At 33.2% G+C, this 26,992-nt stretch overlaps 5 protein-coding genes and 1 long non-coding RNA gene across 12 annotated transcripts; 3 read left to right on the forward strand and 3 right to left on the reverse strand.

Annotated features, from left to right (window-relative positions):
• The first annotated feature begins 274 nt into the window (after positions 1 to 274).
• LOC100651899 (protein RCC2 homolog) lies at positions 275 to 11,493 on the forward strand. Its single transcript, XM_003401580.4, has 10 exons — positions 275 to 334; positions 418 to 487; positions 1,110 to 1,331; positions 1,407 to 1,508; positions 1,990 to 2,003; positions 2,812 to 2,818; positions 7,412 to 7,626; positions 8,509 to 8,749; positions 9,002 to 9,849; positions 9,941 to 11,493. Exons 1-10 carry the CDS (start codon positions 275 to 277, stop codon positions 10,109 to 10,111), a joined length of 1,950 nt encoding a protein of 649 aa, XP_003401628.2. The 3' UTR covers positions 10,112 to 11,493.
• LOC100652019 (AN1-type zinc finger protein 2A) lies at positions 2,744 to 6,569 on the reverse strand. Of its 2 annotated transcripts, none has more exons than XM_003401581.4 (3): positions 6,184 to 6,569; positions 4,928 to 5,239; positions 2,744 to 4,802 (listed from the first exon to the last, which is right to left on the reverse strand). In XM_003401581.4, the coding sequence occupies exons 2-3, from the start codon at positions 5,221 to 5,223 to the stop codon at positions 4,472 to 4,474; spliced, it is 627 nt and encodes a 208-aa protein (XP_003401629.1). In that variant the 5' UTR covers positions 5,224 to 5,239; positions 6,184 to 6,569; the 3' UTR covers positions 2,744 to 4,471. The 2 variants fall into 2 exon arrangements, with proteins under 2 accessions (XP_003401629.1, XP_048269140.1); XM_048413183.1 differs by lacking the exon at positions 6,184 to 6,569 and adding an exon at positions 5,467 to 6,015.
• Positions 10,662 to 13,417, reverse strand: LOC105666604. Its single transcript, XM_048413339.1, has 6 exons — positions 13,394 to 13,417; positions 13,015 to 13,312; positions 12,497 to 12,954; positions 12,222 to 12,433; positions 11,969 to 12,155; positions 10,662 to 11,853 (listed from the first exon to the last, which is right to left on the reverse strand). The coding sequence occupies exons 1-6, from the start codon at positions 13,415 to 13,417 to the stop codon at positions 11,626 to 11,628; spliced, it is 1,407 nt and encodes a 468-aa protein (XP_048269296.1). The 3' UTR covers positions 10,662 to 11,625.
• A 208-nt stretch (positions 13,418 to 13,625) lies between these two features.
• Positions 13,626 to 18,002, reverse strand: LOC100651584 (ras-related protein Rab-18). 5 transcript variants are annotated; one of them, XM_003401577.4, is made up of 5 exons: positions 15,627 to 15,999; positions 15,082 to 15,214; positions 14,883 to 15,000; positions 14,492 to 14,809; positions 13,626 to 14,430 (listed from the first exon to the last, which is right to left on the reverse strand). In XM_003401577.4, the coding sequence occupies exons 2-5, from the start codon at positions 15,147 to 15,149 to the stop codon at positions 14,263 to 14,265; spliced, it is 672 nt and encodes a 223-aa protein (XP_003401625.1). In that variant the 5' UTR covers positions 15,150 to 15,214; positions 15,627 to 15,999; the 3' UTR covers positions 13,626 to 14,262. The 5 variants fall into 5 exon arrangements, with proteins under 5 accessions (XP_003401625.1, XP_012172898.1, XP_048269139.1 ...); XM_012317508.2 differs by lacking the exon at positions 15,627 to 15,999 and adding an exon at positions 15,566 to 15,623; XM_048413182.1 differs by lacking the exon at positions 15,627 to 15,999 and adding an exon at positions 17,890 to 18,002 and having other exon boundaries at positions 14,883 to 15,214.
• A 53-nt stretch (positions 18,003 to 18,055) lies between these two features.
• On the forward strand, positions 18,056 to 26,134 carry LOC100643911. 2 transcript variants are annotated; one of them, XM_012317504.3, is made up of 11 exons: positions 18,061 to 18,193; positions 19,944 to 20,048; positions 20,457 to 20,595; positions 21,159 to 21,323; positions 21,397 to 21,928; positions 22,046 to 22,603; positions 22,695 to 23,156; positions 23,237 to 23,425; positions 23,530 to 24,392; positions 24,542 to 24,985; positions 25,302 to 26,134. In XM_012317504.3, the coding sequence occupies exons 1-11, from the start codon at positions 18,180 to 18,182 to the stop codon at positions 25,494 to 25,496; spliced, it is 3,666 nt and encodes a 1,221-aa protein (XP_012172894.2). In that variant the 5' UTR covers positions 18,061 to 18,179; the 3' UTR covers positions 25,497 to 26,134. The 2 variants fall into 2 exon arrangements, with proteins under 2 accessions (XP_048269136.1, XP_012172894.2); XM_048413179.1 differs by lacking the exon at positions 19,944 to 20,048 and having other exon boundaries at positions 18,056 to 18,193.
• On the forward strand, positions 18,404 to 19,802 carry LOC125386523. The gene is made up of 2 exons (XR_007226757.1): positions 18,404 to 18,608; positions 18,690 to 19,802. It is a non-coding gene; the product is annotated as an uncharacterized LOC125386523 (long non-coding RNA).
• Positions 26,135 to 26,992: the final 858 nt, after the last annotated feature.

The raw sequence follows: 26,992 nt of genomic DNA on the forward strand, positions 1-26,992 counted from the left end.
ATATTAAGGAAAAATAATTAATTTTTGTCTTGTTATTGTGATATATTACGATTTATACATTATATGGTAATTATTGAAAGTGTACATATACCTTCCGTTGTATTTAATTATATATTTTTTGTAAATGTCATGTAATATAAATAGTATTATCTAACAGCATTTATTTCAGTGAAATTTAACCAGTTAACTTCAGAATTATTCTTCAGAATTATCTATTGAAACATTATTTATACTATACATAGCAGATAAATACTATGAAAAATGAATTGAGTATATGGTATATGGTATATTTATGTTCACCGGCTTTGCTAAATATGGCACGAGTGTAGTGTCAGTATATCGAGAGTCTTTGTAAAATTGAGGTTTTTTTTTGCAAATTCTATTACCTTTAGTTTGCAGAACTTCTGTGTATTTTAGATATCCGATATGTTTAAAAGAAGACTACAAGCACTTGGATATTTAGAATGGGACAAGGTTAATATAAATGGTTCGTATTTAACATCTGCATCAACGAGGAATTTTAAAATATTGATATTATCACTAATAAAATCTAATATTTTCGAAATCATATTCGTTAAACGAGTTACATCGAGAAGAATGTTTATTTTTCTCGAATATTTTAGAATTTGTTTGATAATTGCATAATTGTAAAATTTAACTTTGACTTTAAATTAATCTTGTTCTGATAAGTAAATTCATTTCAGGATAAGTTATAGAAATTTAAATAAGAATATTTCACAGGCAAATACCTGGATTGTTTTATTATTAACGTTAAAAAATTATATTGTTATAGGTTATAATGACCGATATAATTTATCCTATTAGAATAGTTATTATAATTATGTCGAACATAGAGATTTAAAATTGCGTAATATATCATATTTAAATATCTGGTGATAAGAAAATATTATATTAATTTTTAAAAAACATTTCGACGGATGTAACCTACGAAAGTCTAATTTCTCTGTCACTGAATCGTTTTTACATGTTTAATGTGTAATTCTTGGTAAAGAATTTATTCATTCAGTAATTATTTTCGTTTAGATTAATTATATTTTTTATAAGATTTTATTTATTTTTGTAATATTAGTATTATTAAAATGTTGCAGATCCACAACATTTTCGTAAAGTAACATTATGGTTAGAGGAACAAAAGATACGTCAGTATAGTATACAAGATCGAAAAGAGCTACGCGATATAAAAAGTGAAAGTTGGCCTAAAACTTTTGCCAAATACTGTGAGGATGTTAAATGTCCAATTTCAAGTAACAACTTGGATCAACTTGAATGGTTAATTGGACGCGCTATTTGGTTGGAGGCAGAGAATAATAGTAAATATTTATTCATGAATGAAATCAAAGATTTAAATAGAAATTTCTTGCATAATCATTAATTGTAATTTTCAGCTGAGCAGTATTCAAAAAATGTAAAAGAAATGAAATTGAAAATGAAACAGGAAGCACTGGTGCCACATCTTAAGTCCACAAATCCACTTGACAACTTAGACTGTAAGTATATATAATATAGATATTTTTTTACCAACTTGTATATTTGTTTATTTTTCAATAATATTTTGCATTTTAATTGTTTTGCTATTTTGTACATTTAACGGTAATAAAAATGATAAAACATCTGTATACAAATATTATGAAGTATTTTATGAAATATATGTTATATTTTATAGCCTTTCACTTAATTTATTGATATCTTTTATGTTGTTAAAGTATAAAGTAATTACATTTTTTTAGTTTTCTATTTTATTCTTTGATGTGTTTATATGTTTTGACAAATACACAGATAAACTTCCAAATTATGCTTCATTTTGATAATTTGAAAGTTGTTAATATTAATGCTCCTACTTTTATAAATACATTATCTTCACCGTTTCATGGTTACTAGTTGAGAGTAATGAATTTAAAAATGGGATCTATTCTGTGGCAAAACTGCTCCGAATTCCACAACATCCAAATCATTTGGTCACGTTAAAAGCTTGCAGTAAACTAGTACAAAGGAGATTAAATTCTGAATGCTTAAGGAATCCAAATTCCAAAATTATCCGAGGCAAACCCTTTCCTATTATGAATTGTGATCCTGGTTTCCAACTGAAGAAGACCGCAGTGGAGAATGCAGCTAAAATCCTTGCTCTTCTATATATTCAAGATATTAGAAATCTGCAAACAAAAATTAATGAAGTGATTGTTCGTGTGCAGAGTGTCACAGCTAATCCTAAGACAGATACCAAGCTAGGAAAAGTTGGTAAATAAGGAATTATTTATTCTGCCAATAAGGCCATCTGTTATATTACATTATTATGGCGTATCTCAGATATGATAAAAATATTAAACGAAATCTCGAGAAGTTTTGAAAAAAATACATTATTTATTTATCTTGAAATCAAGGTTATTGTAACGTGTGGTATAGTCAAGAAATGGTAATTATTTATTAAAATAGTCACGAAAATTAGTTTCGTTTAAACGTGTACTCTATACCTTCTGCAGGATACTTTACAAAAAATCGAAATACTTGAATTATTTTATTATATAGCCTTATGTATATCTTTTCATCATAGTGATATTATCTAATTGGTATAAATAAAAATCATATCAGTATGATAGGAAGGCAATCATAACAAAGAATATTACATTTTGTTGCAAAAAAATGTTAATTCACTCAGCTCAAATGTAAATTTAATTGAAGATTAGTAACAAGTGAAGTGTAAACATTTTGGTTTTATATACTTGTATAAGTGAATAGTTTGCTTTATTAAGAAAAACCTAAGATTCAGGTATTTTGACAATATTTATTAAGTAGGAAATTAGTATAATCTTCGAATAATTCTTAAATGTATATATATTTATAAAACTGATTAATAAAGTATTTCAATATCAATCGCTATCTTTGTGTTCTTTTTTCTGATACAGTTGATTTTCTTCTAGGATGGAGTACAATATTCAGATGTAAAGATAAAATTAAAAATATAGATAATGAGTTGCATATTTTACATTTTACTAATAAATATGCAAGTATTTTACACATTCTTATTAAATTAAAATCTAAATTGTCTTAAATTATTTTTAAGAATACAAATGCAAATTGTATTTGTGATGAAAGATAAAAAGTCTTTATATTCAAGAAATGCAATTGTCTTTAAATTATTAAAGCAGATAAAAATACAAATATTTGAATAATAGAAATATTGTTTTTTATGTGTTTAAAAATCGTGCCAAATTGAATATACATTTTAACAAAAATTAAGCTCGTCTACTAAGGCACCATTCTATTGCATTTGTAACTTCATTGTCTGCAATACTTGTTCCACAACATCTCTATTTCACTTGTAACTTCTTTGTTTGCAAGCTTTGTAAAATGAGGATGCATTTATTGTGGTAGCATCTGTTGCACATTCTGAACATGCCTCTGTCAAATGACTAATACGGTTTGCAGACAAGGAAGTTACAAAGCAATAAAGTATTAGTCTATCTGACACAAAGAAATAGAGGACGTGCAAACCGCAATGAATGCACACGACACTCATAGTCACAGAATATATTCATTTTATACATACATGAGCAAGAAGAAAGTAATATTAACAATAATGATGAAGAAGTTTTTTTTCTAGTAGATTTAGCTGGATCTGGATGCAATAAGAAGATATAAGCAATTGGTGCAAAGTTTAAGGATGGAGTTAATATAAATAAAAGCTTATTAGCATTAGGATATATCATATTTCAATCAGAGAATTCTACAACATATGTTGATTATAAAGACAATAAGCTCACAAGATTGTTACAGGATTCTCTTGATGGTGATTCCATAATGCTAATTATTATAAGTCCATAGATGACAATTTATATGAAATAAGGAACCATAAATCAAACACTAAAGGTCTCAATATTAGACCAATTACATAAATTAAGATAGGGGAATTAAAAATTTCCTTAGAGGAAGAAATGATGTAAAGAAGATGAAAATTACTGGACTTTAGATTTCTTTAGATTTACATAATATTAAGGCACTCTTCTTTGAGGCTGCCCTTTAATATTCTTTCTAAAATCACGCATATTCGGCAGGTAATGTTGCTAATGATTATTCAGATCACTATAAGATCAAAACAATCTTATCATAATATAAATATTGTGCAATGTTGAGTTTTGCAATTAATATCATATATATATATGATATATTTTACATTTGTACAAAAGGTATAACTGTTATAGTCCATATATCTATGAATTGAAATGATCTATGAATAAATCTTAAAAGTTTATCTTCTTTAAATATTGATATAGAAAGTTCAATGGTTAAGTTATAAGTTAAGCTGAATTATATGGAAATTTATTATCATTAAATTGCTTTTATCGTAAGAAAATCTCTGAAAGATATAACAATTTCTCTACATTTATGCAGGTGAAGAACGTATCTTAGAGCGATTGCAAAAATTTGCATAGAATTAAGATTAAATTGTATGGAATTACGAGAGTCTACACCTATCTCTATTTCCAGAAGGTACAGCCTCGAGCGTTTGTTTAGCAGTATTTGCCTCTTGCATCGAAGCTTGGAGAGCTCTCGCGAGAGCTTCGTCTTCGCTCATACTGCCTTGATAATTCATGAAGATTTCGCCATTTCTCCTATTTACTGTCATATTATTTTCTAGGGCATCGAGCCGTTTTTTCCGTATCATCTCCTCCTGGCCTATACACGCGTGATCCGTTGGATGTCTGTGCTTTAAACAGAAATTCTTACCGCAATCGGAACAACGTACTTGGACTATTTCTTTAATTTTACAACCTTTTGAGGAGCATCTAGAATGAAAAAAATTTATTTAAAAATCAGTTGACTGCATTTTACAATAATTACAAGATTATTCAAAATCATCACCTTTGAAACAACATAAAATTTTATCTAAACAAAATTTTGTCTATTTTACCTATTAGAAAAAATTTTCTGGCTAGGTTTTCTCAAATCTGATTGACATTCATCATCAATATGCTGCCCAACTGCAATATCTGGTGGGTCACCACGTTTTATAGGCACTGGAGCATTACAAAGTGGACATACTGGAACTTGAATATCTTTTTTATAAGCGCTTGGGCAGCTATGGTTATTGTATGATATGTGTTCAGAACAAAAGATTGCAGAACATGCATCGCATTTAAGAGGTAAGAAGTCCAATCGATTGCAGCTGTTCTCTGAACAATGCTCTCCTAGGTTTGGGAACTCCATCCTTAACGAAGAATATCTGCAATGAAAATTATATCATACTTTATAATATATGTAGGCTAAGGAGCGAATGGAAAACGGTGTTCTCACAGTACGGACACAAGTAATCGATTGCGTTTGAAATTAAAGTACAATGTAATCAAAATTAAAAGTACATATATATTAATTAACACGATCGCCTACAACACTTGGTATCGCGACCTACTTACGTTTTCGTTGTTAAAAATTAAACACGATCAAACTTACCGCGCGCAACTTTTGACTTTCGGTTTTTTCTTTTTTTTTTTTTCTTTTTTTTTCGTTCGACAATTCAGTTCTTAATTCTACGTGTCGGTCCGTCTGCATCGGTTTACATTACCGGCTGATCGGTACGACGGTTACGCATTCAGACTCCGGGCGTTAACTGTCATTGCCGATGAGCCGGTTCCCATTTTATTATTTTTACGACGGTAACAATTCGGTAATAATTTTCGCTGTTCGTACCGACGCACATATACATACACATACACATACATACTGCTTCCTACATGCAGGCATACATTTTCAAACATGTAATTTTATAAATAAATTTCAAAAAATAACATAATATAAATGTGAAATTAAATGATGAATATAAAAGCAGCGATGATGGATGCAATTAAATAATTTAATATTGAAAATATTATTGAAGATGTTATGTTCGCATAACAAAAGAACGAAGTTGAGAAATGGTTTATAAAAAATAATAGGAAATTCCTGCATTTCGATTTATTTTTCCATAAAAAATCAACCACCTCTTGATTGGTTTTAGGTATACTTACTGTGTCGCCCTATATAAATAAATTATAACCTCTACAACTACATACACTGCCCCTAACCTTTAAACTTTAAAAAGTTAGTAAATAAAGAACTGGTTAATATAATGAGATGTAAAGAAATGTATATAATAAAAATAATATAATATAATTTTGTGCAAACTCATACCTCAAGTTACGTTCCAAATAAATAGGTTACAATTCCTTCGATGTGTTTGAAGTTAATTAACGTTTTATATTTAATATATGTATATATCACAGTAAAATAAATGCCACTTTAAATAATTAAATCTTTCATCACAATATTCAAAGTTTTCGGAATTGAAAGGAAAACTTATATTTCGAGAAAGAGCATAATTTTGTTAAATGTAAAATTGAGGACGTAGATACTTTCTCAAACTGACTGACTTTTCAGATTTGAAACGGATATAAAGAATCAAAGCTTACGAAACGGACGGAATAATCGCGTCACTCAAAGAATAACGCGAATTAAGCATGACGTTGCTTTCAAACGAATCGGACATGATGTCTCGATTAGTACTGATCAGATATTACAGTTTATAAACAAATTTGACGACAATTCAAATCCTCAATTGATCCAAATTAACAATCTTTCGTCTCATTTCCTATATGTAACTGTTAATGAACAAATTAATTATTCTATTTCTAATTAATTATTCTATTATTAATATTCGAATATAAGAATATAATTTTCACGAAATTTAAAAATACAGAGATGCATACATGTAAAATGGTATAAACCAAGTCTATTTCTCAATTACGAAGTCAAGATTAAATAAATACATATATACAGTATGCAAAAATGCGTGAAATATCCAGACTAGAGTGTTTATTATAATATTTGGTAGACGAAACAGATATTTATTTAAATTCTATTTCTTCAGGTATGTTCATAAAAATATAAGAATATGTAGAAGCCCGGAGTCTATTGATCATTAAACATGATCAAGGTCAAACAAATCAATGAATTAATTAACAGTCACAAACTAGCCAGCACGTGTTAGCACGATAATAAAACATTTTTAATTGCATGAGGAGAATAAAGATTTTCAAGTGCATTTAATTTCTATTGCGTATGCGAAATTTAAATTTTCGCGCGATTCGAAAATGATCGTTCGGTTCCCGCGTTCCGTGTGCTTGAAACGAGTGGACCACGGAGCGCGCTCTCAGCGATTTAGAATCATAAACTTGAGTTTGCTTTGTACTTATCACTGGAGCATGGTTTTATTATGATTTTTGAGCGCCAGGTGGCCGCGTTTTTGTTGTCCGTTTGTCGAACAGTACAGGTCTCAGCGCCATTACATCGATTAATGTCATTGTATTGCGCGTCCCGCGATAATTAATATCCCCTGAGACGGATTAAATTCGAAATAAAGGAGATTCGGCCGATATGTCGACTAAACGTAAAAATCCGGCGACGAAGAAGGGCCGCGCGAAATCAAGGAAGGTTGAATATGACGAGGAGGACATCTCGAGCGAGCACGACTCGGACGTTGATGACGCTGAGACCGGCTCGAATGCCGACGGTGAGGACGCTGCCGAAGATGATCTTGCCGATGTCTCCAATATTCCGGAATTGCCACCGCCTGAGGTGAAATTATTTTCATCGTTTTCATATACTTATTTGTCCCAAGCAAACAGGATATTGGTGTCCGAATGAGTGAGAAAATGATATTGGCATTTCGACGCTGATAAGCCTCACAGCCATACATTCAATGAAAAAGAATTCATTTCATAAGAGGGAAAATCATAAACTGATGATTGTCTGTACCATCAGATTTTTAAAGAATTGGAAAATTGGGAAGCCCATGCAAAACTGTGTGTTTAGATTTCTTCGTCTATAACATTTTAATTTATAAAACAACACCAATTGTGTGTGTACACTTAACATTGCTACATTTAGCACTGAGACTTCTGGGCAAGTGCTGTTTATCATGAAAAAATTCCTGATGTTTCATGAAAATTGCAGTTAGTTTCATCAAGAAATTCGAGACAAAGCAACGTAAAGTGTAACAGTGCATAGTGTAACAATGTTAAGTGTGATAATCCAGACTGTGAAAACAGTATTAATCGTATTTATTTGATGCCTTTATCATGAACATAATGTGACAAAAGCAAAATTTGGAAGTTTAAATGTAGATGATTGAAAATAAGATTGGTAGCCTTCAAAACATAATTGTTAATTATAAATGTCAAATGGCTGCTATTATCTTTTAATTATGGAGATAAGCATGATACAGTTTGGTAAGGGTTTCTTCTACACTATTGCTCAAAGATACCTGAACGCCTGTTCAATTTCCGCAAGATGTATTTTAATTATAAAATTATAGATAAAATCGATAAAATTTATTCTTTATAGAAATTTATTCTTTATAATGATCGTAGCTTACGTATAATTGGCATTTATAATCATTGAACTTTGTATTTTGTTATTTGACAAACTCTTTATCCTCAGATTCTTTAATTATTTTAGGGAGGATGGGGTAAGCCTGGAACATTATTAATGTGTGGTCTGACAAACTGGGACATGGCAGGACGTAAAGCTCCACCGAAAGGCGTGAAAGTTAATGTAGGGCGTAGTTTGTGGACCCCGCATACTTTTAAAAATTTAAATGGCGCTAGAGTCAGATTAGTTGCTTCTGGCCCGGCTGCTTCTCATAGTATTATTGTTACCGAGGATAATAGATGCTTAGCTTTTGGTAGAAATGATAAAGGTAAATGAATGAAAGGTAAACAAAACTTATCTTATGATTAAGTATTACTACTATGTAAGTAAATGTGATTCGCATAAATTGAAAGTTTGCAAGATTTGTTTAGTCGTATCATTTCTGTTGGTACTGGACTAACAAATTTCTTATTTGATACTAATTTCATGAGAATATAATTTTCTACTTCTACACACACACACACACACACACATTTTATAAATAGATAGTTTAGAAACTTTTATGACATAACTTTTGCAGGTCAGCTAGGTGTTGGTGATACGAAACGTCGGGATGAACCTACGGAAGTCACGGCATTAAAAGGTCATACAGTTATAGGAGCATCTTGCGGCCGCAATCATACTTTATTTTTAACAAGTCGCGGCATCGTATTTGCCGCTGGAGACAATAAACTAGGTCAATGCGGCGTTGGGAAATCCGATGCCTGCATTGTTTCTGCCACTAAAGTAAAGTATTCTGGGCCGCCGATAGTGAAAGTGGGCTGTGGTGCAGATTTTTCGATGATACTAGATATTAAAGGTGGCCTACACTCATTCGGAAGCCCAGAATATGGAGCATTGGGCCATAACACAGATGGGAAATATTTTATAACGAATACGAAGATGGCGTTTCATTTTGAGAAAGTGCCTAAGAGAATCGTTTTATACATTGAAAGAGCAAAGGATGGCCATGTTACGCCGTTAGATCGTGTTGAGATCACGGACTTCAGTTGTGGGCACTATCATACTGTTGCAATTGATAGCAAAAATCGTGCATTTTCCTGGGGATTCGGAGGTATCGGCCGTTTGGGCCACAACGAGCAACGAGATGAACTAGTGCCTCGTTTAATTAAATTCTTGGAACCGCCTACTCGTGGTGTCAGGGCTATATATTGTGGTAGTACTTATAGCATTGCCATCAATGTGCACGGATCAGCCTTGATGTTCGGACAAACGAAACGTACCGGAGAAGCAAATATGTACCCCAAACCGATCCAGGATTTGTCTGGTTGGGAAATTAGATGCGTCGGATGTTCTCAGACTAGCGTAGTAGTCGCGGCGGACGATTCGGTTATCGCTTGGGGTGCTAGTCCTACTTTCGGTGAATTGGTAAATAATTGTATAACGAATAAATCTTTTAACAGAGAAATCTTTAGCAGACTTTTAAACTAAGCTCCTCTTCTTCGATGAATAATTACAGGGTTTCGGTGAAATGCGTAAGTCCTCGACTACCCCGATGGAAGTGAAAGCGTTGGAAGGTTTGTACATTACTGCTGTTACCTGTGGTCTCTCTCATACGCTTATGATTTGTCGAGACGAATCCGAAGAAGAGAAGACTAAAATTAACAAACTTCAAGTATATTCCGTTTAAATCGGATAATTTACATTTTAATTACTCATAAGCTAAACGCTAATCGAATTGCCACGTCGACACATTGGGAAATTTTTTCTATACTCATTCATCGCAATCATTATTACATTTAAGGAAAAGGAGAAGAAAGAAAACCGAATTGTAACAAAAAAAAAAAAAAAAAAAAAAAAAACATTATTACCTTTAATTAAGCCAAGTTGTTTTAAATAACTTGAAGGAAGGATTGAAAGATCTGTGAACAATTTATTAATAGACTGCGAAAAACGTCCATACAAAATATAGACTTAACTGTTACTCTCTACTTTGTACTTCCACTTTTACTTAATAATATGAAGAAAAGTTTATCATAATAGGGAACCCCATTCTGTTAGTAGCTCAGGATATAGACCAAACATATAGATAACAAAAATATATTTTGATACTTTGCTATTTTATTGAAGTAACTTCCTCATTCTCTCTCACTCTCTCGCTTTCTCTATCTCTTTAACAAGAATGGAAATAGTTGATACGTATGAAAAAGAGTGCTGGAAACTGAGAAAAAGACACGTTATGGAATTTAACAAACACTGCCTTTACTTTTATTACTCATTTTAATGTATTTACAACACAAATAGTCTATATCATTGATTCATTACAGTAGTACCTGAATCATTAAATCTGCAGAAATCATTCTTATATTCTATGTACAGGGACATTCTAAATGCGATTATACAGAGAAGGAACGCGGATTTTATGCTTTAAATGACTGTTATTATGATAAACATATAGAGAATGTTTCATAAACTCATTCATTTTTATGTTCACAAGCATGAAACCTGTTTTATCTAGCGACGAACAAGGACAATGCTTTTTCAAAAAACCAGCATTGTTTATCATACATTTTAAACTAATAATTGTTTAACAGTTACACTCGACAAAGAAAATTTCAGTAAGAAAAAAAGATATATATTGTTAATTACTGTACCATATAGGGTAATCAGAAAAGAGGATCTTGTAATAAAATTAAACATGCGATTCTTTTGGACGCTATATGTTATAAAAAAACTCATGTATACGTATTATAATTAAGGCTATCCACGTCATTACTATCATTAGTAAATATAATCGAAATTTTATATATAATTTTATTTTAGAACTGCTAATAACGTAATATAAAAATCCATACAAATGTAACATAATGTCATATGTTTAAGAAGGACTGTAATTAGATTCACTGCCACAATGTATTTGGAGTCTTTTTTGTATCACGACGAAATGAATTTAATACTTATTCATTCCATTCTGTTCCATGTAACACTTTCATGGGATTACACTGCACGATTTCAATAATCTTGGAACAAATGTACAAGGCAAATTACAAAATAAACGAGTTTTTTAAAGAATTTTTTCTAAAGAGTCTTTTAAATATCTTAAATATCTTTTATGGACATTTTTATGAGTCTTTTAAATATCTTAAATATCTTTTATGGACATTTTTATTAGTTGTTAAAATGCTCCAAATAAGATAATAATAATCAGGCATCGTCATCTTCGTCTGATACATTGATTTTACATGAACTGCATATGTTAGGAAATTCACAACTTCCTAATTTTCTAATTGGTCTCCATACGCATTTCCAACATTGTTTTTCAATACGATATAACTCTTGATGATTTTTACAAATATTACAAGGGATATTTCTCATTATAGCCTTCTGATTCAGAGTTTTAATTAATCCGTCTTTTTCTAAATGTTTTTTATCCTAGTTTAAGAATATTAATGCTCTATGTTTATATAAAATACATTGTACTAATTATTTTTATTAAAATAAAGGAACTATTTTTCAAGCATTGAAAATTATTGTAAATAATACTGACGATAAGTTTATGATCCATTTCTATAGTAGATAATGCAATTAATCGTTGATGCTTGTCTTTCTCCGTTTGAGAAATGTTGTTGCAAGTCCATTGCAATAATTTATATCCTATGAAATGTACTGGATCTGATGGATTGTATTCTAAAGTTTTAGCCACTGCCCATGATAATGGTACCATGATATTTTGTCTATTAGAGGAAATTAGAGAATGAAAATAAAACAATATTTCTTAATATCAAACAATTATCATTTACCTTAAGTAATCATTTTGTTGTGCTGTTAATTCATGTACCGTTTCATTTTTTGCTAAAATGTGACATTGACAAGCATATTGTTGGTAACAATCAGGTCGACTGGCAAAACTGAAACTGCTTTTAGAGCTATTTGTCCTGCAACTCTCTTGTGTTATTTCCAGGCAACTACAGGTTGGTTCCAATATGGTTAAACTAGATTCACATATTAATTCCTGCAGAAAATATTAACACAACAGGTATGGTATATAGAACAACTTAAACAATTGTATTCAAACCTCCGTAATTGAAAGTTTTGTTTCCATTTCATCAAGTCCTAAATCAATTAACATTTCTTCAGTTTCTTCGTCGATTCCATGTTGTTCTACTAATTGTATCACATCTTCTTCTATTCCAATGTGTTTCAAAAATTCAATTATTTTAGATGATGCAAAATTAAAGGGAGATTGCCAATTTAAAATACCAGGAACATCAATGCCACTTAAAATCAAATGACGAAGAATAATTGGAGTTTGAAGTACTACTCCATATATGATAATATTCCAACAATTTATTTCACTTAAACCTGTAGCACTTAAATTTAAAATCAGCCTGTCGTTAAATTTATCGAACCACAATTCTTTGAACTCCAAATTATGTGGTTCTATGTCAAATTCTCTAAAATAAAAAAGTTCACAATAGCTAAGACTGATGAGGCCCAGTTTCATTGCTTTTATGATGCTGTATATGGGCATACCTAAAAATAGAGTTAAATCAATATAATTTTTGTTTTAATTTATGTTATAGATAGAGACACCTTTCTTTCTTAATTCCTTTAAAACGCTAATACTATATAAGCCACTATAAACAGTGATCCATAATCTCTTATCACTTATTCCATTAGAAATAATTTTCAGTGTATTTGATTGCACATGAATGCATTGTTTAAGTCTGTTTGTTAATAACTTTAATAATTTCTCTGCGCTCCATGTACCATATATTTGAAGTCCTTTATTAGTTAGGACAACGTCCAATTTAGTTGCGTGTAAAATTTCTTTTGATGATAATGTTGTACATGATTCGAAGGAAATTTCTCTACAAACAATTAATTGATTCTAAGCAAGAGATGTACCTCACAATTTAAAAGTTGTTTCAGATATAATCGAAATATTGTAATTTAGTTTACTTTTTATTACGCGGATATTTAATAACGTTTTCATAGCTTCTGAGACGGTCAAATAACATAACTGTTTTATTTAATTAATTACATATAAATTAAATTAATTTTCAGGATGACATGAAATGATTGTTTAAAATCAAATATTTTAACAGGCAACTGTTTGTATCACACAGAGTGAGATATCACATTATTCTACCGCAATTTAAATGGAGAAGTTTGTTTCGTTCGTAAAGATAAATACATTAAAATAATTTTATGTATGAGATAATTATTGTTTATTTGATCACATTTTAAAAATATAATCATATAAAATGCAGAACATTAAATAAACATGTTTAACGTGATATTGAAATACATTTTGTTTACATATGTAATGATATGCATTTTACCTACTTATTGTTCAAATAAATATCAAAATCAAATCAATATCATGATAACAAAACAGATCAGAAAATATTCAAGCTATAAATGCTGTAGCACATGCAAAAGCGTTTTCTACAGGAGTTAAAGATACCATATTTGTTTATGGCGTTACTGCAGTTCTATTGATATTTATTAGTCATTAAATTATGTGCATACGCATAATATATTTACATGAATATAAATTTTGTATTACAAATACCTATAAAATTTAACTATTTAACAAAGAATTAGAAGATAGAAGCAAACTCATTGTATATGTATGTATCTATCTTTGATACATAAGGTACAAAATATCTTTTCCCATAACATACACAAAGCAATATAATGTGACATACTATTATTCACGTTTTTGTTTTCAACGATCTCACTCTTCAATATCTAGTTTTTGAATAAAGTTTAGACCATATTCAAGCTATAGTTTCTTTTACAGTTATCACTGGCAGAATTTTATATTACAATCATTTAAATCAAAGTGCAATAACAATTTGTATGTGGTTCGTGTGGCTGAGTCTCGTCTGCCAATTGTATCCCTCTCTGACCTCTATGTCTTGCACCTCCCATATTACCATTACCATACGCTGCGGATTTAAGAAGGGCATGTCGATCCCAAAGTCCTGGAGTTTGTATTATCTATAAAACAATATTAATAGATAAGAATATTAATAATCGTAAAGAAAATAAATGACTATACCTTTTGTACAAGTTCTTCGAAACAACATTTGATTCCGTCTGCCGTTTTAGCGCTGCTTTCAATGTATAGGGTTTGGTGTCTTCGGGCAAATTGTAAACCTTCTTCAGTGCTTACTTCTCTGTTTGGTAAATCTATTTTATTACCCACTACCATTTTAATAATATCTGTCTTATTGCAATATGTGTTCAATTCGTTAAGCCATGTTTCTAATTTCATAAAAGTAACTCTATCTGTAACATCATACACTAATATAGCGCCTTGACCGTCTCTGTAGTAACTAGGTGTTAGAGTACGAAAACGTTCTTGTCCGGCAGTGTCCTGCAATAATTTTTGGATATATTATATTACATTAAATGAAAAATATAAATTTTGATACATTGAGGTAACTAACCCAAATTGCTAGTTTCACTGTATTGCCATCAATTGTGACTTGTTTAGTTCTATAATCCATGCCAACTGTGCTTTGCATATTTTCATGAAATTCATCCTCAGTAAATCTAAGAAGTATGCTGCCAACAATAACAATAATATAAACATATTGGCTCAATTTACATAGCATTAAAAAGTAATTTATTGTTTTAAATAGGTACCTTGATTTTCCAACATTTGATTCTCCTATCATTAATAGCTTTAAGACTGTTAATACATCTTGATCCATTGTCGGTATTATATCACAGCACTCAATCTAAATATATATTACCTATTCCTTTGATAGCGTTGACACTGTTAAAAATGAAATATAAAAGTTAATAAAAGGAAATTATTAAATTTAAAAAAAAAGACGACGATTGAAACATAGTTTATAATTGTGAAAAAATTCAGTAAGTCTATCGTAATTTGAAAATTGCTAACTATGTACTAAATAAAAAATAGGCAATAATTTATATATATATATATATATATATATATATATGTCACAATTTATGTCACATGTATATACAATGTTACAAGCGTATAATTGCATAGGATTTAACGTCGATTGTGGTAGAAAGATCGAATAACAGAACCCAAATGTAACAAATATTGTTTACAAGACGATAAAAACTTTTTATATACAAAAAGGTTACAAGTTACAGCTTGATATTAGTATCATGAATACTTGTGGCTTTTCCTTAAATCTTGAATATCTACTTACCGTAAGTACGTCACTCGGATTTAATGAATGATATCATCCTTTTTTGCAATGCATAAATGAAAAAATCTGATGCACTGTTATCGTGATACGCTCTAGACTCTGGACGGTAGAAAAAGGAACGTTAAAGTAATTTGCAATATAGTTGTTGTAAAATAGTGCAGATGTCGTTTGCATTTGATTCTGGCGAATTAAGATGGAAAAATACTTGCGATAATGTAAATAAATTTCTTTTCTTATTATGCATTTAAAGAAGAGAACATAACACTTGTGGGTAAATTATCTATCTATAAGTATTCAGGATTAGGTTGCTGCGCAACAGTTAGCGAATACAAGATTCCATTTTCAAACTGTTTGTAATTTGCCGACACTGACAGACGTAGGAGAACAGCGAATGAATAAGATAGAAGGATTGAGAGTCGGCAAAATTAAAAACCTATATATCGGTGAGGAAACACTAGTGCAACAAAGAAATTTGTTTATTTTCAGTTTTTCGTTAATAAAAATTTCATTAACATATTGATGAGATCTTTCTGATTAAAATGAGACCAAACACGATGTAATTTGGCTCACATTTAATTATTTAATGAGAAATTATGCAGATGTGCATATATATATATATATATATATATGTATATGTGCATATATGTATATATGTATATATGTATATATGTATATATGTTACGTAGATAATTACACTTACTTTGCTTTCAATATGATTTGTCTTTAACATATTAACCAATAAGGATTTAGTTAAATTTTCACTTTTTAGCAACGTTTACGAACAATTAATTGCCTTCAAGGTGCCAAAACGATGTTAGATCTAACAGTATATTATAGTAATAACTACGATACCTTCAATGATATCTTAAACGTTCGTTGTCGTTAACGAATAAATCTTAAAACTAACAGTATCAGCATTTGTCGTAAATCCAGGCAACTGAATTTAATTACAATGTAATTTAAATAATTATTACTAATTAATATTAATAATGTGATTCATATTAATGATTAAATAAAATTTAACTTGGTTTTATTAAAAGTTTATAACTGTTCGCAAGTTGTTCGCAAACTGTTCCCAAAGTCTCGAAGAGAGGAAAATTTTAAATAAAAAAGTTTTGTCGCTGCATCAGTGTTGTTTTATTGATACAAAGACGCTACAGATCTTTAAAGAGAAGCCACTGCTGTGTCACATTACTCGCGTCACTGTTCCAAGGGGGAACCACCTCCTCCTCAGTGGTGGAGATAAACCATAGACAGTTATCGTTATCGGACAGATTCTTGCGGACAGTTATAGACGATTCGCTTTTGAACTGCGGAATACATTTACTTTATATAGTTATTTTGTACAATAAACGGCAAATGAATATTTGTATAATACATCGAGAAACTTAACATATTAGGAAAAGGGAAGAATACTAGTTTTACTAGATAAAAGACAACTTGTAATTTGTCATAGAAAAAAAAGGATGAAGGTTATCGTGAAATTGCATAATTATTATTACTAATTACGGCAGATACTATTAAAAGATGTAAAGAGGACCATTCCGAATTTAAGAAATAAGGAGGACAGCCTCTTTTTTTTAAGCCCACTGTAAAATTAAATGTTATTGTTAGAGAGAAATTGTTTACATATTTTCAAGTTACAATAAATGGTTCATATATTTTCATAGAGTAAACAACACGATATTTAGATCACCCCCTCTTATACAAAGCAACAAATGTAAGTAGAGATAGTGTGCTGTGTCCGAATATTAATGAGAGTAATTGAAACGGCATGACAAGACATAAACAAATCCAAAGTTTCAAGAAACCATTCGAAAGTGCGAGTCTGGGGACAACTCACTATGCTCAAACGTGGTTCAAACGAGTAAAGATACGACCATGAGCATTTCTAACCTCAACTGCGCGAATACATACATACGTTATCACTTACGAATAGATAACAGTTTTATCAAAGATGTCAACCATCAAAACACGGTCGATTCTTATGAACAGTGTCTAGTCTTGTATTTATAGTTATCCGACGATGTGAGCAACGCAGGCCATCCCAGTAATCAATCGATATTCATCTTAAGTCCGAGAAGTGTAACATAACCGAAAGAAAGAAAAAGAAAATAAAAAAAGAAAAAAGAGAAAAAAAGAAGAAAGAAGAGGAAAAACAAACAAACAAACAAAAAGGAGGCAAGATAAATTACGATGCATGGAATATATATCATCGGTGAGTAGTATTCGATCGCGAATCGAATCACGAATAAATACTCACAGACGTGGAAGCACTAGAGAAGAGCGTTCGAGCGCATCTTCGGGACGATATGTCGGGAATCTAGGATAAAGTAAGTTTTTGTTCGCTATAGTGGCAGAACGTTGAAACTCGCAGAAGAAAAAAAGATGGCCGCCGATGGGCTGCCATGAAGGGGCTGCGTCGCTCGTGCTCGTGGAAATGGGACGTTGCGACATCGAAGTGTCACTGCAGCGCTCGTGAAGTGTCACAAAGTGTTCACCGAGTGACGTGAGGTGTTTTGTTTTCGCTGATACACGGATTGATTGTTCGCGATGGCTTCCGACGGGTAAGAATGAAATTCGTTCGATTCTAGGGGAATGGATATAAGTACCATCGCTGCGATATAGTGGCTATGTTTCGCGGATCGATAGTGAATTTTTTTCCCAGTGACCCGTCCCAGTTTTCTCGCAGAGAGCCTCGTCATATTCTTCGAACGCACGATAGTGTGTTTCTCTTAATGATTTTTAAGTTTATCAATATACATAACTGGGTGGGTCTTTAAGTTCAACAAGATTCATTTTAACAATTTCATGTATACAGGGTGTCCCAGCAACTGTGTTACAATCAGCAATAGGGTGATTTTACGTGAACAAACAAGTCGAAACTATAGAACAAAATTTGTTAGTATGATGCCTCGTTCTGGAGAAAATTTAATTACAGAATTTGTAAAGTATACTTAAACTTGGCTAATTACAGACTAGGTACGAATAAAACAATCAGCATTAGGTTATTCTACTTGTGAAAATAAGTGGAAAATGTAAAATAACATTTTTCCGTTCCAGGTCTCGTTTTCAAGAAAATAAAAGTTACTTATGAATTGGCCTAGTACACATAATATATTTCTAAATTTTACGAACATATACTATTCTTTATCTTTCGCTTATTTTCACATGTAGAATAATTTCCTGTCGATTATTTACTTCTGTTTAATGCGGGATCGGCCGAGTTCAAGTATATTTGACAAATTTTCAACCTCGATTTTCTCGAAAACGAAACGTCATATGAATAAATTTTATTCTATATTATCGACTTGTTTTTTCATGTAGAATCACCCTATTGCCGATTGCAACATAGTCGCTGCAACACCCTGTATGTACGAATTATCGAAGTCATGCGTGTGTCGCCTTTTCCTCTCTGTCTCTTTCACCACTTTCGTTTTTTCCGCTCCTTTGTATACAACTATGCACGAATGGATTTCTGCTGCCTATTTCGGTCAATTAAACGGATAGCATGACATCAGACGGTTGCTCGTATTGCAGCCAGCATTCCTATCAATTTATGGTTACAGGGGTGGGGGGTGGACACCCTTTTATTACAACGAAACCTCGTTTCCTCGTTTTTAAATGTTTTGCACTTCCCCGTTGTTTCGAACATTTTACTAGAAGGACCAAAGCTTTTTTTCCCCACTATAGAGATTTCTAGTTTATCTACGATGTTTATTACCTAAGGAAAATAAACTTCAATAAAGCGATTTCGTGTCCCATTTTTGCCCCGTAAATTTGACAGAATGTTATCGATTAATTATTTATATCTTATGGCTAATCCGCTGCGATTCTATCTCCCGGTTTACTAAAACTGTATTGGGCCGGTTGTCATTAAATGTACTGTATATAATATCCCCTCGATCTAATCCATGCATTAAACATACCGTATGTATATATATATTCTCTTTTTTCCTTTTTTTTTTTTTTTTCACTTTGCCGCACTATTTTTAGAGTTTTTAATTATAGTAATAAAAAGGAACAACAAATTTATCTTCGAGTGCATCCCACATGCTTTAATGATTTAATGTGTGCACTAGTGATTTTATCAGGTTTAAATATCGCTTGTATACTTTTTAATAATATTTATTTTAGTATTGTTATTAATCTATACAGTAGATCTTTTTAATTAAATTTTCTATGGAAAAAAGAAGAGGTTTTCTGAAAGAGAATAATGAAATTATTTCTTTATGATAAATTATTTCAATGAAATTAATATGTGTTACTTATAATTATTTATATCTCTAAAATAAAAAATCCTCTGTAATATTGCAGTAGAATGGAATGGGTAGAAATTATAGAACCTCGCACCAAGGAGCATATGTATGCTAATCTCACAACTGGAGAATGTGTATGGGATCCTCCACCTGGTGTACCAGTGTAAGACAGAAATATATATATATATATATATATTCTTTTATAAGTAAATGTTCCAAGATATAATTAACATTGAATTACATTGCAATGAATTACAAAGCCAATTTCCTCATTAAGAAAAATAATCAGTTGCCTAAAAGGATTAAACTGTCTTTTTGATCTAATCAACTTGGTGAAAGTTATCGTCATGTAAGCTTTTCCTTTTATGATATAGGAAGCATTTATAATTAACAAGATTTCTACATGACACATGTATGGAATCTTAATGTTCCTTGTAACCTACATTTAATAGTAATCAAAGCGAATAGTTTTATATTACTTGATGAGATTTATTGGATTGTAACTTAAATAATAGTTTCTCAAATATTAAGAATTCATATGTATATATCATTGTTCTACTTTTTATTATAGGAAAAAGACAGATAACAATCAATGGTGGGAATTATTTGACCAAAATACTTCACGATTTTATTATTACAATGCAACATCCCAGAAAACAGTGTGGCACCGTCCAAGTGATTGCGACATCATTCCTTTAGCAAAGCTTCAGGTGAGTGATTCACTTTGATAACAAATATGTAATTTAAAACGTTGGTGATCCAGCATTAAAAATATCTGTCATACCGTGCTAAAAATTAGGCGGGCCTCTTGAATATTTGAAATTCCATTTACCGATAAAAGTTCTGTTGACATTGCGTATATTTACTCACTGAATATAGCGTTTGACTTCTCAGGGATACAAATTCCATGGTATGTGTAGACATAATGATTTAGAAGCTTTTCTATACGTCAATGTTGTCTCCCTGTAGGATGTTGAAGATATAAGTGAGCAAGCTGTCTGCTCTCCATACAGCTATAAATAGCTGTTTGTAGCTAGGAGAAAAACTCTGGTATACATTATACCATATTGAAAGCATGAATATCATTTCAGAACATTTTATGTTTTGTTCGCTTGTACCATATTTTTATTTCCTAGCGCGGATAATATATTTTAACTTTAAATGATTTTGACAAATAAGGAGTATTTGGTTATATTTGTTATTTACTTTGTTTATAATATAGTACCGACATTAGATTTAATAGAGAGAATTATAAGAATTTGTCGTATTGTAGACATTAAAGCAAAATACAGAACCAGCAAGTAGTAGTGGAGCCGATACTCAGAAATCAACCGAGCCAAGGAAGAAAGAGTCTGTATCGACGCAGACACAAACTCCTTCAGTCAGCCGATTAACAAGGTTTAATCATCAAGAAAGTTCCAATTTATCTTCTTCGTTGGTGAGTCTCGTTGTCTTACGGTGTTTACGCTAAAAGAACGATCGGTATAGAACTATACTACCTTTTATTATAGCAAAGTGGTAGTGTAAATAAAACGAGAACATCCAGTGTTGGCGTGGACCTTCAAACGTCTCCCCCTTCTCCATCTCCATCTTCAAGGCGGCATCATCATCATCACCACCACCATCATAATAATAGACATCATAGGCATCATGAAGTGCCCACAACACGACGTCAGCATAATCATTCTCAGGATTCTGGTCGATCTAGTGACAGTTCTGTTTCTCACAGCCGCACGTCTTTGGAATCGACCGGCTATCGATTGTTGGATTCTCCTCTTCGGCATCATCATCGTTCCGTCGCCCAGGCACCGGCAATTCAAGCGCAATCTTCGCCCAGGCAACACAGCGGTACGTTGGAAGCTAGGGGACACAAGAGTGGCACTTTAGAAAGTGTGAAGAATCAGAAATCGGTACCGTTGGGTGAACCGCCTCCATTAGGTTTGTCACTCTCAACTAGTACTCCCCTATTTAAGAAGAAGACGTTTGCTGATTCACAACGCGAGGGTAGGGCAGGGAATTTAGAATTGGAAAAGAATAAAAATGGTAAGAATGTGAGTTAAGTTTCATTAAAAAATTAAGATCCGTAATATCAATCTTCATTGAAAAACAGAATACAAAGATGGAAGTAAGAGATTATCTCAATCCGTTTTGTTGCTGTAGGTAGAGAAAGTAGTAGAGGTTCGTATGGTCCTGAACCAAGTACTTCGCCATATCGGGAGTCATTGATGGAATCTAGATTTAGGCAAGAGATGCCTCCGTACCGTCCGCCAGAAGTTCAATTGAGTCATAGTTATAAATCACAGGGTGAGAAGTATGGCTCCCTGGTGGAAAGCAGTAATCGTTATCATAGAGATAGAGACAGGGAAAGGGAAATTCATCATAGGGAAAGAGTAAATAGTTTGGACAAAACAAACACTTCAGCCTTTTATCCAAGTTCCATGCATCCGCGTAATATGAATAAGCAAGATAATACTGGTAGTATAGGAAGAAGGCATCATGGATGTTCAGTGTCGCTTTCAGAAGCGAATGTTAGAGATATGTACGGTGCAATGTTAGCCGAAAGAAATGAGCCTTCGAAGAGCCTTGTCAGAGGTGTGGGCGTTTTGAGCAATACGTCGAAGCAGAGAAGCCTCGAGGTTGCAGAACGAGAAAGAGAACGAGAGCGTGATAGAGAAAAAGAATATAGAAGGAATACTGCATGTAACAATTCGTTGGATTGTAAGTACGACGATAATTCATGTTCCTTTAAAATTAATTAATCATCAGTATCTTGTATATTAATCCATTCTCTTTTCTTACATCTTTTAAGGTATGCCGCAGCCACTGGCTCGCAGTTACAGTTTTGTACAGCAGCAGAAGCAGCAACAAAAGCTGCAACAATTGCATCATCATCAGCAGCAGCAGCAGCAGCAGCAGCAGCAGCAGCAACAGCATCAGCAGCATCAGCAGCAGCATCAGCAGCAACAACAACAGTCAAGAAGAAGAGATAGGGACGATGATTCTATGCACGAGCGTTATCTTATTAGTCAGAGTCACGAACAACCTAGACAAAGGCTTAGTAGTAATACTAGCAGTAGCAATAGCAGCAATAGTAGCAGCAATAGCGCTGTGGGCGAAGAAACAGAAGGGCTCACAGAGGTAGATGATAGTAAAAAGAAGAGGAGTAATGGTAATCCGAGTCCACCTCCGTGCTTTTATGGAAATCTGTTACCCGACGACGATCATTTGTTGCCGCTTCAGCATTATATTCTTCAGCAAGCAAAACTCTCAGGCACGTCTTCAATAGTAAAAGCATAACCGTATCTTAGATAACTGACGATACTTTTATATAATGAAATAATAATTTTATAGGTTGTTACAAGTTCGGGGATCCGTTGTTAGTAGAAGAAGGTGACGATTCTTTGGACGAAGAGGGTGGAAGAGGCGAAGGTATTGGTGGAAGAGCCGATGACGATTCCGATGATCAATTTGCGGATGACGAAGCAGCGAGCAATCAAGGTGATTCGTCCAGTCAAGAATACCTTGAAGATCATTATGCAGGTTAGTTATTATTTATCCAGGAATTAAGAGGAATGTGGATTTAATTATATTCGTGGAAATATGTATCTCAGTGCATTGAAATGATATTTATATTATTATCGTAGATTTGGGTAACTACGATACTGCTGGATTAGCGACGTATTACAATACTGCTGACACTCTAACGAGGCCACAAGTACGACCACCGTCGCCACCGAATATCGCCTCGCAAGCCGATACAAGAGAAACCGTGACAGCAACTACAAGACAGCCGCCAGTTCCACCGTCTACCGCGATAAGTTCTGTTCCTAGCATTGGTATCGGCGTGGACAACACAGACGTGGACGAGGCGAGGCGAGATGATAGCGCGGGCGGTGGCGACATCGAGAAATACGCACAAGACAATCTTAACCTGAACTGCGGACGGCCGAAGGGACTGAGATTGTTGTTCCGGAAGAAGTTCAGCGTCCGCGACATTCTTAGTTGGTCTAAAGATCCTATACCACAGCCAATGCTGGTAGTTGTAGATGGTGAAAAGTTATTGAAACGGGAAGCCTGCAATCTGTTTAGGCTGGTGCAAGTGTACATGGGCGATCGGAAAGCTAACGTAGGAATGACATTAGACAGTGTAGCTATGGACATTGTGAATACAGCGTATTCGAAGCCGCCATTACGGGACGAGTTGTACGTGCAGATATGTAGACAAACTACAGAGAATCCAAGGAAAGAAAGTTTACGCAGAGGTTGGGAATTGATGGCTGTCTGTCTGGCGTTCGTGCCGCCCAGCGCCACGTTCGAGCCTTATCTCGAAGGCTACATGAACAGACATCGTGATCCGAATTTTCAGTTTTCGGAAGTGGCCAAATGGCCGATTCACGTGCAAGTTAGTCATTATGCAACCGTCGCCTGCCGTCGTTTACAACGAATTGGAGCACATGGCAAGCGACAGCCTCGCAAGGCTACTATAGAGGATATCGATCAAGCGAGAGTATGTTTCCTCCTTTCACTACGCAACCTTATTTTATACCTTATTATCTTATTTTATTTGTTTACATTTTACAAGTGGCCAACACAACGTTACCTTAAATTTCTTCGTACTACGAAATGGGCATTCATTCGCTTTTAATTTAATCATAGATTCAGATTTTCCGGGCGTCCATGTTTGGGGCGACGTTATCGGAAGTAATGGCCCTGCAGAGAGACAGATTCCCAAATCGAGAGTTACCATGGATACAGACCACGTTGACGCGTCAAGTGCTTGCTCGAGGTGGTATCTTGACGGAGGGGATATTCAGAGTGTCCGCGGACGCGGACGAGGTTAGTGCTTTAAAGTCGTGCCTGGACAGGTTCGAGGATGGTACGATATTGGCAGCTTCTCAAGATGCTCATGCACCCGCATCTTTGTTAAAATTATGGGTTCGAGAGCTTTACGAACCGTTGATACCTGATTCCTTTTACACGGAATGCGTGTCGATGAGGCACGACGATGCCGAAGCTTCCGCAGCCAATGTCGCCGCGCTTGTAGATCGTCTGCCTGATTTGAATCGTCGTGTTCTTTGTCATCTAATACGATTCCTTCAGGTTAGTATTCTTAGCTATCAATTGGCCTAACTTCTCTATGATTACCGAATGTGAAGTACGAATTATCGATTATTAAAGATACGTATTCTTATCGCTCAACTGTCAAAGTAGCGAATCATTAATCAAATCAAATTTACATTAGGCAACTTTAACGTTAATCGTCGGTATCAATCAAACGATCAACTGTCATACTTGCCGTAAATTTGTCAGAAGAGGTTAATTGAAACTAACGAGCTCACTGCAGAATGGCCCCGTTTCCCTTAGTTTCTCGTCTCTTTATTTGGGATTACCACAATGTATAAAATACTTGTTGCAGATTTTCGCCAGGCCGGAAGTCGTTGCCCGTACTAAAATGGATGCAAACAATTTAGCAATGGTGATGGCACCAAATATACTGCGCTGTACCTCGCAAGATCCCCGCGTGATCTTGGAAAATGCACGAAAAGAAATGGCTTTTGTTCGTACTCTTATCGAGTCATTAGAAACTGCTTGGGTCGATGATCTTCACTGACCATTCTATTGCGCGCTAGAAAAAGGAACGCTCTAGACTACTATGCCAAATGAATCAGCTGTATATTCACATGTATTGTTAGTTATTTCACTGTTTCTCTATTATCGTTCTCACTTTTTTTTGTTTTTGTTTTTCTTTTTCTCTCCTTTTCTTTTTTTTCTCATCGTCTCTCAGACACGCGCGCCCACACTCGCGCCCCCTCCCCCCCCCCCACACACACACATTCAGACACACAGACACACACACGATGGCCCCATAGATCCGTGGATGTTCGTAATGGTAATTTAGCGCTAAAGTTATTACCGAGCTAATCACTCGTTTCCCCCGCTCCTCGTTTCTCTATTTATTATTTATACGCAGATTATATGTTATACAGATAGAGATTATTAGATTATATTATGTATATCGCTATATATTCATATTATATATTTTACCAACCCTTGTTACCGCGTTGAAGAAACGCGGACGGCTTTTTTACTCGATCATTGTTGAATCTCGTGTAAGATAAAAAAAAAAAAAAAAAATCATGTGTTACCGTGTATAGCTGCACTCCGCGATGATCTTTTTTGTATAAGCGACGAATTCACGTGTACAACGTTTATCGAGGAGTAAACATTGCGAAAGATTAGCAAGCTGTACAAGTGTGTTTCTTTTCCTGCAGCCTTTGAAAATTTACCTCTCTACGAAAGCAAAAAAGCCCTTAAAAAAAAAAAAAAAAAAAAAAAGAAAAAAACGGAAAAAAGAAAAGAAAAAGGAAGAAAAAAAAGGGAAAAAAGGGAAAAAAAGGGAAAAAAAGGGAATGAAAAGAGGAAAAAAGATAGAAAAAGAAAGAAACAGAGAAAGATTGTATTTTTCATGATAGAGCGTCGTGATTTGTTAATCAGAACGGTGTCGTTATATAGCATAATAAGTTTATATTTTACATTGAGCTATATCACGTAGAATGATTTTTAATGTTAGAAATATTTGAACAATACGCAGTACAAGATATACATATACTCGTATTATTTACAAATGTCCGCTTATTCTGATTTGTACAATTTTTAACGAGGAAAGTGTTACCAGTAAATTATATATTTAAACGTAGTATTTAAATTATACGTATAACAGAAGAGGAGAGAAATATCACAAGTGATTATCGCTATTACGTTACAACGGACGGTATTTTTGTTTATGTAAATATTGTATAGAAGTTTACTACGTAAGATAACAGTTCATACACGAACCAAAAAATGTTTGCGTTAGCAAAAGTTATCGCCATCATCGATCACTCGTAAAATGATTACCTGCTTTTATACTAACACTAGCATTATCTAGTTATATCTATCCAATTTCATATATATACAAGATGTACAAAGTAATCGATGGTAATTAATTACTGGAGCAGATGCGCGTCGGCTTTCCTTACACTATATTATTATTATACGTATGTGTATCATTTTCATCGCAAATTCAATATTCATATTGCACCGCACTCTACAGGATAAAAAAGGAAT

Source organism: Bombus terrestris, chromosome 16 (genome assembly GCF_910591885.1).
Source record: "Bombus terrestris chromosome 16, iyBomTerr1.2, whole genome shotgun sequence".
Lineage (NCBI taxonomy): Eukaryota > Metazoa > Arthropoda > Insecta > Hymenoptera > Apidae > Bombus > Bombus terrestris.

Coding starts and splice junctions, on each gene's coding strand:
- LOC100651899 (XM_003401580.4), top strand. CDS start 275: ATGGTATATGGTATATTTATGTTCACCGGCTTTGCTAAATATGGCACG. Junction 7,627..8,508: donor CGGAATTGCCACCGCCTGAG/GTGAAATTATTT, acceptor TAATTATTTTAG/GGAGGATGGGGTAAGCCTGG. Junction 9,850..9,940: donor GTCCTACTTTCGGTGAATTG/GTAAATAATTGT, acceptor GAATAATTACAG/GGTTTCGGTGAAATGCGTAA.
- LOC100652019 (XM_003401581.4), bottom strand. CDS start 5,223: ATGGAGTTCCCAAACCTAGGAGAGCATTGTTCAGAGAACAGCTGCAAT. Junction 4,803..4,927: donor CAGAAAATTTTTTCTAATAG/GTAAAATAGACA, acceptor TTTTCATTCTAG/ATGCTCCTCAAAAGGTTGTA.
- LOC100651584 (XM_048413182.1), bottom strand. CDS start 15,149: ATGGATCAAGATGTATTAACAGTCTTAAAGCTATTAATGATAGGAGAA. Junction 14,810..14,882: donor CAGTGAAACTAGCAATTTGG/GTTAGTTACCTC, acceptor AAATTATTGCAG/GACACTGCCGGACAAGAACG. Junction 14,431..14,491: donor TCGAAGAACTTGTACAAAAG/GTATAGTCATTT, acceptor ATTGTTTTATAG/ATAATACAAACTCCAGGACT.
- LOC105666604 (XM_048413339.1), bottom strand. CDS start 13,417: ATGAAAACGTTATTAAATATCCGC. Junction 12,955..13,014: donor AAAGGAATTAAGAAAGAAAG/GTGTCTCTATCT, acceptor CTCTATTTTTAG/GTATGCCCATATACAGCATC. Junction 11,854..11,968: donor AAATGGATCATAAACTTATC/GTCAGTATTATT, acceptor TTCTTAAACTAG/GATAAAAAACATTTAGAAAA.
- LOC100643911 (XM_012317504.3), top strand. Junction 20,049..20,456: donor CCTCCACCTGGTGTACCAGT/GTAAGACAGAAA, acceptor TTTTTATTATAG/GAAAAAGACAGATAACAATC. Junction 24,393..24,541: donor AGGATATCGATCAAGCGAGA/GTATGTTTCCTC, acceptor ATTTAATCATAG/ATTCAGATTTTCCGGGCGTC.